Source organism: Fusarium redolens, assembly GCF_020744475.1.
Source record: "Fusarium redolens strain MPI-CAGE-AT-0023 chromosome Unknown BKA55scaffold_10, whole genome shotgun sequence".
NCBI classification, from domain to species: domain Eukaryota; kingdom Fungi; phylum Ascomycota; class Sordariomycetes; order Hypocreales; family Nectriaceae; genus Fusarium; species Fusarium redolens.
In genome coordinates this window covers 1,132,894-1,148,775 of record NW_025763673.1, presented here as the reverse complement: position 1 = coordinate 1,148,775, position 15,882 = coordinate 1,132,894, and the positions used below count along the sequence as shown (strand labels likewise).

Here is a 15,882-nt window from a genome sequence, read left to right as displayed (position 1 = left end):
AATTGCAACCTTCGGTGTCATCCAATCATAATATTGAACATCTCCCCGATGGCGCAATTGGCTAGCCCCTCTGGCTGTTAATCAGGAGGTTGGTGGTTTGAGCCCACCTCGGGAAGTCAGATCCAATCCAACGAGATCTTTTTTACTGCGTGCTGTGAAGGACATCTTCAATTCATTCAAGACCAACTGAGTTGCAGGCCTGGATCAGATACCTGTGACAATTGCCCATATGCGGAAGAGGTGACATCCGATCAGCTAACAATAGAAGGAAAGGATAGAGCAGACACAACCCGTCTCTCATCCATGTAGCTGTACAGGATTTGTAATAAGCCAGGCCCCGCAAATTCTAGTCTAAATCTTTGGCTGCTCCAGAGAGTGCCTCATATTTGTGTACTGCTCAGGCCAGGTCCCAGACTTGCCCGGCACGAGGATGCCATTCAGGTCAATACAATCCTTCAATTGCTCGACAAACCGTCAGCAAATAGAAAGGCTGTTTAACGCAGGTTCGTCAGCCTATATCTGCAACTAAAGTCTGTTTACACAACTGCAGCCTACAACTCAAACCGTCCTTATTACAGGGGATAGGAAAGTATACCTATCCGGTTAGGAACAGTTTAAGGTTTACTTTATAAACTAATAAGGCAACTAGATTACTATAAACCTTAAAGACATACTATTTATCCTTTTTTTAGGGTTAGGATAAGGTTAGTATTACCTATCTAAGCTATCTTACCCTATTGTTTTACTCTCTAAGTAAGGATATAGTTAAAAGGATAGAGTGGAGATTTTTCTAGAAAATAGAGGTAAGAAAGAATAAGAAATGAATAAAATAAGGTATCCCTTTGAGTGCCACAGCCCTTCAGAGGGGTCACGACAGGGGTATAGGACCAATCAAAATAAAGAAAACCAATGGTACTTCTCCCCGCATACTAATTCGTATGATGGTAAAAGTCCCAGCAGTTTTGATTGTTACAAAGAGCTACCTCACAGACTTGGCAGCCGTACCAGGTCTGCCTACCCGAGCCTCCTCGGTGCCGGCTTTGTGTATTACCAGTTATCGGCTGCAAAATGAAGCTATTTTCAACCTTCCTTTTTTTAAAGGGTCGGGGCTGCCCCTGCCTAAAGCCTTTACAAGCAAGGCAATCTGAGAATATCCCCCTGTTGACATGATTGATATCTCTTTGCAGGTGATTTTGCCATGACTGGGTATCGTTATGTCCTCCTCTTTCCCTGCCAGAGATCTCTTCCTTGCGCCGCTTTCTTGGGCAAATTTGACAAATAGGGCATCAGAAATGCACTTCTTCCAGCTCTCGAGGGTCTTGTAAGGCGGCCACCGCGGCTGTGAGGTCTTGAGCTGCAAAATGAAGCTATTCGCAAGTGCTACATCAAGAAGGAAGGACCAAAGGAGAGCTTGCCACGGGTCACGGCGAAATCGATGCTCATAGCTCGTATAGGACCTTATCTGATCTCCTTCGGTCTACATGATTCATTTCATCGTTGTAAGGAGTAGATACAGTCGGTATAGGAATAACCTTTATTGCGACATCACCAAAGGTCTCCTGTATTGGCTTGGATTGTGCCCCTTTATCGGCAGGCTTCTTCCTTCTCTTTAGGGTGCGTTGGTCATCGGCACCGCTGTATACAGTAGAGAGAAATAACACAAGGCTATTATCCTTCCAAGCGATTTGAGCGACCTAGGAAGGACGAATTAGTAAGGGAAATACATATAAATAAGTCCCTCGGGCGTACGAGGCCATCAATTGTAGGGATCGACTTTACTTCATTATACTTAACGCCTGAGGCACCTGCCTTATCCTTCCCTTTTGCAAGCTTGAGCTCCTTAGTGATGCCGCAGTTAGGGCGGGCCATACATGGGCAACTTGTTCTGTTATTCTGTTGCTTGCTCTGTATAACATGTTAATATTTTTTTATTCTGTTATTCTGTTATCATGTTAAGGCTCTCACACTAATCTGTTATAACGGAATAACAGAATAAACAGGATAACTGAAATAAGCTTTTTTCATTGCTTTTGTCACATCAAACGGACCAAAAGGTCATATATTGATCAAACCGGAAGCAAGGTCTCTCAGCCGTTCAGAAAGGTTGCTGACTGGCGGGTCGGAAGTCCGAACTTCCGGTTAGCACTTGGTGTCACCGATGTTTCCCGAAAAGCAAGTTCTTCAACACAACGGCTCCGGAGGCCCTTCACCCTAGGTATAAGAAACCGACCTATTTTCCACTCATTAGATAGAGAACCAAGAGCCTCTATGAGAATCCATTCATCGCTCAATGTGACAGCTTTTTATCTCCGGAGAGATCACAAATACCGGAAAACTTTCACATTAAGATAGTTTACATCTCATACCCATCATTATGGCTTCAGAAAGCGATATTTTATCGTCGATAGGCGACTCTAATTCTCAAACATCTGATCAATTGCCTTCAAACTTCTTCTCTATTATGGATCGGCAGTATCCAGATAAAAATAAACCGCTTGCCGCCGGCCGCAAACGAAAGACCAAAGGCACTCTGCTTTATGTGTGCGGATTATGCCCTAAATGGAGCCATGGGCATCGAGCAACAGCTGCGCATCATATCAAAAACTGCCATGCTGCACAGCTTCGACCGCCGCCGCCGCCTTCGCCGATATCATCGAATCAACGCTCATTACCCGCCATGTTTGCATCTATCCCTACGCCTGATAGTCTTCGGCAGGTTTTCAATCGGCAGGCATATAATGAAGCTGTTATAGGACTGCTCACACAGCGGAGAGCTCCTTTTTCAGCTGTTGAATGGAACGAGTTGAAGGATCTCGCTTTGGCATGCAATCCGACCATCGGTGATCAATTAATCACGTCCAGACGCCAGGCCATGCGTCACATTGCGGAAAATCACGTATTCTATAGAGATCAGATCAAAGACAAACTAGCAATCGCGTCTTCACCTATTCACATCTCCACCGATCTCTGGACATCGCCACATCGTCATTCTCTACTGGCTGTTTGTGCTCAATGGGTTGATCAAGGTTATCAGCTGCAGAAGGCACTTCTAGGGCTACCGGAATGTCGCGGCAGCCACTCTGGAGAGCGGCAAGCTGATCTCATTATGAGTATTCTCGAGACCTTCGGAATCATGTCAAAACTCGGCTATCACACCGGGGATAACGTTACGTCAAACAACACATGTCTGGAGTCCATAGCACGTCGATTGAAAGAGAATCTTAATGTAAGTTGGCGGCCGTTTTTGACGGACTAATCTAATGATGAGTGGTAGATCGACTATGACCCCAAAAAACACCGCATCCGCTGCATCGGCCACATCATCAATCTCTCCCTTCAAGCCTTCCTTCTCAGGTCATCGAATGAAGCCCTCATCGCCGCACTTGAAGCCGCATCTGAAGCTACTAGTGAAGACCTATTAATTCGCTTCTCTCAGGCCCTCACCACTAGAAGACGTAGAGGTCATAGACGTCTCTCGAGATCGGACGTTGATGAGGACTATCTAGGCATTGAGGGCATACCTGCGCTACGTAAACTGCACGGTCTGGCTGTTTGGGCACGCTGCTCATCGCTTAATAGCCAGCTGTGGGACGATGAAGTCGGTTTGCGATTAGGGATCGATAATGAGACGCGGTGGTCTTCATGGTATCATGTCCTCGATAAGCTTTTCAAAAAGAAGTCGCAGATCGTCCAATTCATGCATGAACACGAGCAGATCATCGGAGACAATCGATTGACAGCGGCTGATTGGGATTTGCTTCAGAAAGCGTACCTATTTCTCCAACCGTTTGATGGGGCCACATTGTGCGCTGAGGGCAATAAAGCATCTCTTTCACAGTCATTATTTCTAATGGACTGCCTTCTTTCTCATTATGAAAACGAGAAAGTGAGCCATTTATTGCGAGGTAGCGAGGACATCTCAGCGTTGATCCCACATCTGAGATATCTCTCGCATGCGTTCTGCAGCCGGGACCCGTGCGGACATCTCATCGCCGGTCTCAACAGCTAAGATAGATGCTAATACGAATATAGCAGCACTACAGCGCACCCGAGACACGCGATGAACGCATGCTACATGCCATCGATATGGGCTGCTTCATTATGAATAAATACTACACCATGACCGAGGACGTTCCCGTTTATTCCGCCGCTCTCCTTCTCGACCCTTCAAAACGAGACGCCTACATTAAGCAGAACTGGCCGGATGCGTGGTACGACAACGCAATTGGTGGAGCACAAGAGATTTGGGAGGAAGAATACAATATTGAGCTCCCTACTAAGCCTCCAGCCGCTCCGAGCGCTGTGGCGGACATTGTGGAACACGAGAGTAATAAACTAGCTCAGTTGGCGAGGAATATGAAGGTAAAGACCGCCGTGTTGCGTTCTGAGGATGATTTCGTGACCTTCATTACCGCTCAGCCGATAGAGATCGATTCTACGCCGCTTCAATGGTGGTGCGCATCTGAGCAGCGGAGAAGATATCCACGACTTAGCCGCATGGCCATCGCGATACTCTCCATTTCACCAGAGTCATCCGAGCCAGAGAGAGCCTTCTCTGGGGCCCGCAGGACATGCTCATGGGATAGGCTGCGGATTAAATGTGCAAACATTGAGAGGGTAGAGTGTGTAGGCAGCTGGCTGCGCGAAGGTCATATCATACCTACATCCCGTGGTGGATTTGGGTTACCGATGATGTTTTCCGCATTAAAAGACAACCTTACTAATTCTGATGACGATTTAGAAGACAGAGAGGATATTGATTGATATAGAATAGAGCCGATAAATTAATTGTTTGATTTCATCGCTTCATTGGCTTACTATCGTGTTCCTTATCCTGTTATCCGGTTATTTTATCCTGTTATCCTGTAATCTGTATTTTTTCTTATCTTGTTCTGTTTAACATGTTAACGGATTTCTTAACATGTTATACAGGTTGCCCATGTATGGGGCGGGCTGTACCTGTGGCCCCGTGACCGGCTTCTCGAAGGGCACGGAAGAGATTGGGCGAGGCGAAGAGGTTATCCATAAAGACCTGATAGGTCTGCTTTGGCAGCATATTGACTAGGCGAATAACGACTCCTGCTGTATTGCTGAGGGACACAGTCTCCTTGGGCCTTCCCTTCCTCTTCTTCCCCTGTTGCGACTTGGCAGCCGGCTTCTTTGGCAGCTCGACGATAACAGCGGTATATGGTGATGCCTTCACATGCCACAGCCACCGGATAAAGAGGCCGTTTTGGACGATAAACCAAACTTTGAACCCTACAGGCGTAGGCTTATTCTTGACTGGGGTAGTATCCTTGCTCCTGCCTGTAAAAGAGAAAATACACTCATCCACAGTGACGTTATTCCCTGGGATATAGAGCTGGACTGACACCTTCTGTATAAGGTCAGACTATAGTTCAGCAGCTTGGAATGCCTTCGGAAGGTCTTCTTCGTTGCCTAGGTCAAGCAGGGTATGGTCAAAAGTCCATATATAGCGTGAGATTATCTCGAACCTCCATAGAAGCATAAACTTAATGGCTAAATGCAGAGGGGACTGAATACTTAGGGAAGGGGAGCTCCAATGGCGCTTAATCATATTTTCCTTATCAATTCCTAGGTAAATCAGCAACCCGAGCCATACATACACTTGCGCAACCCAGAGCCCGTCCCACTTGTTGATCCGTGAGTGGTTAGAAATGGACGAGTTGTAGCTATCAATAACGCCATTTTGTATAAGATGAGAGACCCAGCTTTCACTGTAGTAGACCCATGACTATACGAGGGATATAGGTGTAAAAAGTTGGAATAGCTCGAGTGGTATTCGGGGCAGTATGTTGATGTGGAAGTCACGATTTTCTACGTTGAAAGGGATGAAATTGTAGCCGCCGGCTTCTTCAGGCGGGTTAATTATTATTCCGGCGGGGCCTAGGCCTCTTTGCTGTAAATATGTGTGAAAGGTATGATCACCGAAGTTATATTCCTTAACTTGTATCTTATTAAGAATTAATAGGAAATTCCTCGTTTCAATAGATATCAATTAGCATAAGTTTTTAGTGGTATTTTGTAAAAATTGAGTATCTCACGAACTTCCGGTACCCCGCACGTACTAACCTTAAGACTAAGCGAAGTGGGGCGAGTGATCTCCTGAAGGGCTGTACCGCTCAAAGGGATAGAATCGGGTCGTTCATCGGTAACGGGGAAACCCTCATTCCCGGACTTGTGTAGCCTCTCTCGGCAATTCTTATCCGTCTCGCGGGTTGGGATTAGGATGCCCTTGATCTTCTCTCTCGCCAGCTACCTACATATGAACTTGGCAAAATTGTTTGAAAATCCATCCATAGTTTTTACCAAAAGTATGTTCCTTGGGTCATGACCTGTCCGTGTTGAACGAATGTGCTGGCACACGCTGTCTCCTTAGCTCAAAGCGTTGTGCTTCCTTTTTCCAACAGGCCAGCAACACCACACATCAACCAATCCTAGCTCAGAGCCATCTCAATCCCTGTCAACTAAACACTAACTTAAATCCGACCGAATCACAAACTCAGCCTTGACGCCTCCTCATCTTAATGTTGGCTCATGCCCTTGTCTCTTTCCAACATACAGGGCATATTCGACCATTTCTCATCTCAACAAGGCTTTACTACTACTTATGTTATCGTCTGAAAATTCTGTGTAGAAAACCTCGTACAATAACGATAAGAACTATCGTTAACGGCTAGCCATCTCCGTCTTGTTGCCCGTGTCTGAGGGTGGTGCACCTCAGGTTGTGGCGTCCCCAAGGCATTGTGACATGTCGCTGCGCTATGGCGTGGCTGGCATTAGCGCTTGCGATGAGGGTGCCCCCTGATACATGCTGACGAAGGCTGGTAGCGCCACGGATTCCCAGGTCATCCTACTTCTAGCCTGAGGCTCGTTCTCATCAATCCCAATCCCCGTTCAATTACCCTCACAAGCGCGCAGAGAGCTACCCGTTCTCCCATCTGGTCTTCGAGACTTGACCGAGCTGATTGTGGATTTGCCCGGATGGACCAAGACGCTCATCTGCCACATGACTCGCTGGGACCGCGGGCTCTAGCTATCGTCACGCCCTTTCTCATCATTGCTATTCTTGTCTTCTCAGTGCGGATCTATACTCATGTAGCCCCAGTATACAAACTGGATGCCTCAGACTATACCATCTCGGTCGCCATTATAAGTACAAGATAATCTAGATAAATAGATAATACTGATTTAAGTGTAGATTATGGAAGTCATTATCTACTCGCTCTTTATAGTAAGTGTTGCTTCTGGGCTGGGCCGTTACAGCTATAATATATCTCTGGAGCAGGGCATTAAGACCCTTTAATATATTTATATGGTTATTTTACTGTTAACTTTAGTGTCTGCCCTCGCCAGGACCTCAGTTGGGTTTCTACTGCTAAAGTTCGCATCAATGAGGCCTGGCATGCAATCATCTAGTTTATAATTGGTATTCAAGCTGCCTGCATTATCAGCACTGAAATCTTCTAGCCCATCCAGTGTCGACCAATTAATTCACACTGGGAAGAGGTTCTAGATGCGCGGTGCTTAAGTGCGCAGCAGATTTAGATATGTGGCTGCGTGACTATAGGTAAGTTATCAACCACGCGTGATATTGGCCCTTATTGCATGATGCTAACTCCTCTTGCAAGGAGCTGCTTTATTTGATGACTTAACTTTAGCAATCATGCTAATGTTCTTAATCTGGAAGCTTAACTAATCGACAGTGGAACACTGTCTTATCACCGTTTTGATGGCGCTTGGCCTGGTTGCAGCTATAACCATCATCTTGAGGCTCATCAAGGTATGCATATTGGACTTTGCTTCTCCAGAAAGGTTCAGGACTCTAATACCGGTATACTTTTGGCTTCAAATGGAAGAGGCCATTTTGATAATAGCTTCCTCCGTGCCCATACTTAAGTCCCTAATCGAGCATATCCTCCATCGATTCGGCCTGCCTATATTCCAGCCCAGGATTAGGAAATTGACCTCATTTCACTTCAGCACCCCTACGTCAGATACAACACCACGCTTGCACCATCAGCAGTCGCAGAAGGAGCTACTAGGATACAAGCAACCTTTTTATGCATGAGCCCCGGCTCGAAGCAGCAGAGGACAGTCCATCAATATCGAACAATATGCAGCCTCTTTGCGATATTTCCGAAGCACTGACGTGCTGATTATCTCACCATGGATTGCGGCAAAGGGTCTACAGCCTGATCTGATAACTCGACAGCAAACACGGCTTGAAAATGAAATACTCATCCAATCCAACCTATGGATTTCCTTGAAGATGCAAAAGGGAAGAATTTCAGGAGCTCCTATCCTGCCCAATCGAATCCCAGATCCTCACGACAGCCTCCTGGGCAAGCCAGATTGTATGAAAACGCGATCATATGACGCAGAATCGCCAAGCACCTTCGTGGAATAACAGACTCGGACGAGGTAGACGCAGTCAGGTAAGAAAGTAGTAATCATATATACATCGACTCTAACAAAGAGATATATAAAATTAGCGTTTATTTTCACCCAGCTCTCGATCCCTCTTATGCTTCCGCCTTGGCTACATTAATCTCAGGCCCTGACCACCCGATACTCAGCTTGGCATATCATTTATGGAAGCCGTTAACTAATTCATCCCGACTTTGGGGAAGCGGTACACTCCTGGAGCCACATATGAACATAATCGTATTATGAGCTACTGTCAGTCCAAACATCGCCTAGTTATACTACGCAGTCGCCTGCACAACCCGAAATTCCCGCTCTATACGGGTTTCTCCTGGGCCCGCATCTACGCTTATGGTAAAAGTAAGACTCCAGCATGCCAAAAACGAGTGGGCTTGGGACACGGATGTGTGCACGGATAGGTTGGCACATAATTTTGTTATCATACGGTCCGTGCTCAGCCCAGTAGGTAATTTAAAATGTTTAGTCCGGAGAAGTTGCTCAGGAACCCGTGAAAGGCCGCCTACAGCTCGTTCCTACAGAAAAGTTATTAACTCCTCCCGAATCCAGGACCAATTAGTTTTCCAGCGAAGAAGGTGTATTTAGAATCTACCCAAAATCTAGCCCCAGTCAGCTCTATCCATAGCTGTTCCTCACCCCAGATTTCTCCAATTAGCCATTCGATCTTTCATTTTTCTTCCTCCACTGTCAGATTCTATCACAATTCGATATCGAAATCTAGCCATTGCGAAGCCAGTGCTGATAACCTGCCCAACTTAAGCTTGAATTATCAGCCCAAACAATCGATACTTGCCAAATTTCGAGCGCTGATATTCTCTCAATTTCTTACCGAGCTCTCACAGTTGGGACATTAACATGGGTTGGACCCGATGTATCAGTGCTAGAGCCTGGGATGAGTTAAATCGTGGTAAGTGACTATTAGCCCCTTGTACTCATGCCTATCGACTGCCGCTGACAACTGTCCACAGTACTTGAGTTAATCCCTCAGGGAAACGACGCGATCAGTTGTGGCAATAGCACTGGGCTTCAATGTCCCGAGTGCTCAGACAGCAAGAGCTGCCGATATACCGTTCCCCTCTACTGTGTCCAATATGCTACATCTGCCTCCAGGAGGAATACAGAGGCCGAATCAAAGAAAGGCGGCTGCGGCCTAACCATTGGCGGCATCATTGGCGGTATTATCGCTAGCATTGTAATAGTTTTCGCCGCTACATATTTAGTTTGGAGGCTCTATATCAAGCCTAAGAGGTCACAGAGTCCCACATCTATCCATGTCTTCGACATGGACCCTATGCAAGGTTCCGAAAAGGATGCCGCCTCGAGGAGAACTTCTCTCTTATCGACACATACCGTTCACTCTATGGCTCCCACCATTCTTACTCGAGCCTCCAATATTATACAGATCGCCTACATCCCCGGCGTTACCAACCGAGCGGCTCTGACGTCATCAAACCTTGTTGTTTCTTCCGTCCCGCTGACCCCCATGCGTCACACGGAGGGCAACCGAGGCCATGAGAACAATGACCAACACTTTTTCTTCCCTTGCGACCTTCAAGGATCGACCCATTCGAATCTATCTCGGTATTATCAACAGGCGATTTAACTACCATCGTCCATACAAATCGATGCTCGGTTCCGTTCGCAGTGTTGTCTCTCTGCAGTTCAGCTGCGCGTGGTTGCAGTTCTGGTTGCGTTTCTAGATTGTGCTGACAGCATGTTTCAACGCTTACTGTTCGGGCATTCTCTCTTTGTTCTTTGGTCAGTCGGCGAAAGACGCCGTGGACTTTCCTTGGGCGAGCTGGGCACTTGTGAAAGTTGGCGCGGTGAGGACCGATGCAGTTGACACATTGTTCTGGGACAATACAATCATCTGGGGCGTAGCCAGTCTTGCCGCAACGTCGACAGGGAGGGCTCTTGTGGAAGGCGCGGAAGGAGGGATGGTCCCAATGTGTTTTACAATGCCTATGACGATCGGCTTTTGTCAACAAGGGTAGCCGTGCGGCTGCCAAATAGAGACCAGTATTTCTTAGTCGGCTTCAAGAAAGAGACAAGCAGGGTCTTATCAAGAGGGTATCCGAGGTATGCTACAAAGGGCGCACGTCAACAGGCTTGAGCCCCGTCTGGATTTCTATTTCATCGTTCACAACACTTCCGCTGTCCAACGTATTGCCATGGAAGTCGGTTAGGCCACGGGGAAAGTCTGCGACCGCATAGGTAAACCACTTCTTGTTAGTCTCCACCGTGGTGGTCCTAGAGTCTGCTGCCCACTCCGCCTGCTTCTCTACGAGGAAGTCACGGATCTCAGGGTCGGTGGTCTGGATAGCCATTCAGAGTTGAGTTGAAATACCTACCGAATCCAGTCCAAAACAGTGCTGAGCTTTCACAGATGAGGGTCCGGATTGCGTAGTTATTATGTTCTGCCCGGAGCTCTGGCTTCCAGGAGGATGAAGTCACGAAGGTCCTCACGGAATGGGGGCGGTAGTAACCGGTTGCCCCTGGAGATGAGGAGGGTCGATATTTTGTTCTCCTCATTGTCGTTGATGTTGACGCTGATGGCTTAAGTGGTCATAAGCAGCAGGAGGCGAGGCAGCGACGCTGCTGTGGGTAGGTTTGGAGGCAGATCTGGCACTGGAGAGCTCGCCGCTCCAGAAGTCTGGGAAGTTATTGGAAAACTATTGGATGAACTCTCGTTCCAGTCCAGTAATAAATTCTCTAGCAGTTTCTTCGAGCTTGACTCAGGAGGCCTGGAATACTATCAACTTAGCATTATACTCCTCCAGGCGTTCGCGTGCGAGCCTATTGGCTGGCTCGACAATAGAACCCGCTTACTATCCTTGAGGGGATAAGGGGCACGCAGAGTGGATTGCTTCCGTAGCTGCGGCAGTGTTGGTGACGTTGAGTGGCGATGACGGCGTTTGAGCCATCCGTCCGGGTCTTAAGCAGTGGGCGGATTTGTCGTAGAGGATGCCATCGCCGCCACTTTCGAGCAGGTTGGGACGTTTGCTGCGCACTTGTTAAAGAATAAGCTGTCGATAAGGCTACTTTCTCAAAACCTGCATGCCAAGAAAATGAGATTATAAGTGGAGGTTTTAATAACCTAATCAGCCTCGTGAAAACTACGACCGATTCCGAGTAGGCACGGCCACCTCCCCGAGAGCCGTTCATCTATGGTGCGTGTTAAATGGTTGAGACCGTATGACTAAGATGGTTCGATCTGTCGGTGGCTAGGATGTGGATCCTATGTAAGGAGTTGTTAATTAAACCTTTTAGTGATATCTTCGACGCCCACGATATTGCTTCATCACAAATATATCAAATTAAATTTCAAATACAGCATTTGATATTCTCGATACGCAACGAGTCATTAGTACATTTGTTTTGATTTACTTGATAATTTGTTGGATTGGATTGTATTTTTGAGCAGCACCGCATAGTTTGCGCGTCGGCTGGTCACAGTAAGCCATTCATATAAGCGTTAAAGAAGAGCGAGCGCCTCGATGATATCTTGAAACGTGGCGTAGTCGCTAGTGCTAACTATATCTGTTTTCTGACGTCAGCGAGCGTACATCATACTGCTACATTGTTACGAGCAGCTATTATTTACCAGCTTACGATATAAAATAGCGTGCTATCTAGAGACGGAGTTGGAATTATCCTTAAGCTACTCACATATCAAATTACACATCACTTATAACGACCTCTAGTCCTGACAGTTCCTGCCCGAGAAGCGCCTTTATTTTGAGAACTTCCATGATGGCTTTATTAGAGTCCAGAAGGAGCTGTGGGATGTCGTAGGCGTGACGTTTCCGACTAACTCGAACTCTTAAAAATGTAACTCTCGGGCCCCTTAGCAGTATCCCTAATGGCTTTTGGGGATTTCCTACCGATAAAGGTTAATTCACCTGCGGGAAGGTTATTTTGCGGCAAGACTGTCGCGGTCCGTGCTTCATTTTATATGCACGCACCATGGTTATTTCAGCGTGAACACATACAGACATAGTAGAATAAAGCCCAGACTCTCAGATTATAGATATGCCTCCATAAATCCGGGAACAACCGAATCGCGACGTTATAGACCTAGGTGCTTGCATAATAGGCGTTTAACGGCGTCGGCTGCGCAGTTTGCATAGATTTAGCATATAACCCTCTCGAGCCTCCTACCTGTTGCTAACCAAACATGAGCCAGGACGCAGGGAGCTCTCCACATGCACGATTTAGTCAACAAGGTGTCACGCATACGGCTTTGCAACGATATGACATGGCAATGGCGAACTTTCTGAAACCAGCGCCTGTCACAGCAAATAGCTGGACGTTTGAGATTGGTTCAGCATCTTGGCTTGGTTGATCAGGACAAGATTCCTACCACGGTGCAGACACAACATTACAGTGCAGCCGGCTCCATAAGGCAAAATAATTTGGCAGTCCTTGAACTAGCATCCCCGTTTAGCGTAAATGGCAATGGCCACCCGCCAATTGAACGTAAGGATTGCCTAATCAATACAGCCAAACCAAACGCACCTACAACGGTACGAGCTGGCGGATCTTGCCATCAGAATGACATTCGCTCCAGCGGTTGGGACGTTGATTAATTTATAGATAGTATTTTACCCCTTCCGGCTGTGCTGCGTTGAAGGCTGTACTAGAAAGATTTCATACCCTGGCCCTGCGGATCCTTGATCTCATTTTTTCTGATCCTTTTTACACCTTTCCTCTTCGTTCCGTCGGAGAATCAACATACAATTAAGCTATCTTTGATCGATAGTATTTTCCCTAAGATGACCAGCCCCTGTGCGAATTACTATGTAAGCTTCCATTCCTGGCTCAAAATCTTGAGTATTGACCACGAACAGGGCTCTCCCAAGTGCCGCAATACTGTCCTGTTATTTGGTGCCTGGTGCAATTTCTGTCTGGTGTAGTCTTCCTAGACGCAATTGTATCGTTCCCACGCTAACCCCGAATATGGTACTAGACCGCAGGTGCTGGGATGCCTATTAATAATTTGCTGCCACACCCTTCGACTCCATCCAGCGAATATGTCAAACCCATGAATGAGAACGTGCGGAAGAATAATGCGGCTGCTAGTAAGGAGGGTGTGGCATACTGGAAGAGGGCCTATGCTTCTCCTTGGGCCGTTCAGAAACTTGTATATCCAGGTGAATTAGGATTCTGAGACGGCAACTCTGCTTCCTTCTTTCCGATATTAAGTGTTAGCGACTGCCACTGTCATGGAACCTCCCAAATGGGTCGCAAGCAATGTCATCCACTGGAAGTCCTCGAGGTGTTATATTGATAGATAGCCCCCATCCACGTCTAGTGAGGGGTGATATTGGAACTGGCTGGTCAGGCCATTGAATCAAGGGGCATAGCGGCCGTTTCAAATCCTTCTAAACGCATGTTAGAGTAAGTAACATTTAAATCTTACTGAAACCCGGTCACGAGGCCGGGAGAATCATGTCTTCAAACGCTCTAATCTGATATTCATGGTTGAATGCCATATGATTCTTCAGTGACGCGTATGTCTTCCGGGAGAAAGAGAATCCTTGCGCGGTCTATAGCCCATTCATTCCAAAATCGACCACATCAGGCTGTTGGGGGCATGAGGCTAGGGTGAGGGGGAACTGCCATAAATATGAGGAACACACTCTCTCCTAGAGGGTGAAAATATCAGCATTCCCAACAACTCTCACTGCCATATTCCCCTCCGTCCAGTCATCATAGAAGAATTCCTGTCTTCAACTAAAACACTCTGCGAGGGAAACGCATTGATTTTGATTTCGTTCAACTGTTCCGTTCTTTATTTGCCGGTCACTGGGAACAGGTATATTTTCTTTTATGCGCCATATTGCAAGGCTCGGGGAAGACTTGCCGTCAACGTTCAGTTCGAAACGTCGGATCCTACAATTCAGCCATTGACAGACTGCTTGGAGGCCATTAAGCCAGCAAGCGGTGCATAAGGAACAGCTACTAGTGAGTAGCTACCACTAAAGAAAGTCTTTAGCCTAGCGGGTTGAACAAGGGTATTCTGCCTTCCCATATCGTATTCGCTTGTCCAGGAATCACACTCTTAAATGGTCTACTTCATAAGTGGCCTCCAACATGAAGCCATTGATGCATACCATGGCTTGAACATTGAGGACTGATGCTCCTGATCGTGTTCGACTATTTTTCTTTTCGTCTTCCTTCCTTTCTTCCATTTTCTTCTTCTTTCTTTTCTCGCTTTTTTTGTATAAAAAAAGAAGAAGAAAAGACATTCATTTAGGGAATGAAAATCACTCCCTCACAAGCGGAGGGATCCCTTGCGATATTCGTCGCTGGCTGGCCGCTCGTAAGAGGAGATGGATTCCTAAAGCTCTGGTTACCGCCCATCCGCCTATTGGTGCATTCGTGAACAAAGGAACCCTACAGAATCAGACAATAGCAAGTTGTCGTAGCAGTCAACGTGCACATAAGCATGATTCTTTGTCGGTCAGCAAGGATGCTGTAAGGTGTGATGTTAGATTTGTAACTCACAGCACTTCGTGTCTTTTTTTTCTTCCAGCTCGAAACGCCAACACCAGCGAGAAATATAGGTCTCGAAATACAGAAATTCCCCACATTCTGCGAGTCGAAGGTGGCCGTAGCTTCAAGCTTGTAATTGAGTGCCTGAAAATGGCTCAGTTTTACGGTATAAATGAAGGTGCTATCTGGAAATTCCAGGAGAAGCCGAGTGCCCTTTGGGCAGGTGGGTCAGTTCTCTATCCGATTAAGCGAAGAGAGCACAAAATAGTATGCATCACAATGATGACAGATTGCAGATCCAACTAGAGCGGGGTCTCTCATGGCGGAGACGGCAGCGAGCTTTGGGAGTTTTATATTTCAGTCACCGAAATAACCAGCCCCATTCCCTTACCATATTTTTTTGGCCTATGCCTTACCGGCTATTCACTCCTGTTTGTGAATCTTGTCCCAGGACATCACTTGCATCGAACGACGTGCCTCACCGTCATAGACAATTGAACCTGCATCATCGGCAAGCCAGAATACTACATCGACGGTACGAAGAGATAACCTTCGACCAGTCCCTTCATCGGGACGAGGCGGATCCCCCTCCGGACCCCAACACCTCCATATTCTAACTCAGCGAGCCTCTGAAACCACAGCCGCATTTGCCTCTGCCCTCGCTCATCCGCCTCGCCGGAGTATTGCCGAAAAAAGACATGCTTTTTGGAGCCTTGGAATAAGTCGCTTAGCGGGCGACATCGTGTTTGTATAGCGACCTACCATTATTTCCAGCGGAGCATTGCCAATGTGTACCCAGGAGTGCGCTCGAATAGGCCATAGTCATATGCCATCAGAATCTCTGGGTTGGCACAATTCTCCGGTCCACATCGTATAGAACCTCAAGCTCCAGCAACTTCATTTCTGCGGCCTGTACCC

The 15,882-nt window shown here is 47.0% G+C and overlaps 2 protein-coding genes and 1 non-coding gene across 3 annotated transcripts; all 3 read left to right on the top strand.

Moving 5' to 3' along the window:
* Positions 1 to 42: 42 nt before the first annotated feature.
* On the top strand, positions 43 to 116 carry BKA55DRAFT_t192. Its single transcript has one exon. It is a non-coding gene; the product is annotated as a tRNA-Asn (tRNA).
* A 6,813-nt stretch (positions 117 to 6,929) lies between these two features.
* BKA55DRAFT_664704 (uncharacterized protein) lies at positions 6,930 to 7,956 on the top strand. Its single transcript, XM_046197713.1, has 6 exons — positions 6,930 to 7,101; positions 7,223 to 7,255; positions 7,378 to 7,404; positions 7,492 to 7,552; positions 7,728 to 7,836; positions 7,899 to 7,956. The coding sequence occupies exons 1-6, from the start codon at positions 7,006 to 7,008 to the stop codon at positions 7,918 to 7,920; spliced, it is 348 nt and encodes a 115-aa protein (XP_046048098.1). The 5' UTR covers positions 6,930 to 7,005; the 3' UTR covers positions 7,921 to 7,956.
* Positions 7,957 to 9,321: 1,365 nt separating this feature from the next.
* BKA55DRAFT_515090 (uncharacterized protein) lies at positions 9,322 to 10,069 on the top strand (the record flags this gene model as incomplete). Its single annotated transcript, XM_046188004.1, has 2 exons — positions 9,322 to 9,373; positions 9,435 to 10,069. The coding sequence occupies 2 exons, from the start codon at positions 9,322 to 9,324 to the stop codon at positions 10,067 to 10,069; spliced, it is 687 nt and encodes a 228-aa protein (XP_046048097.1).
* Between the last annotated feature and the right edge of the window lie 5,813 nt (positions 10,070 to 15,882).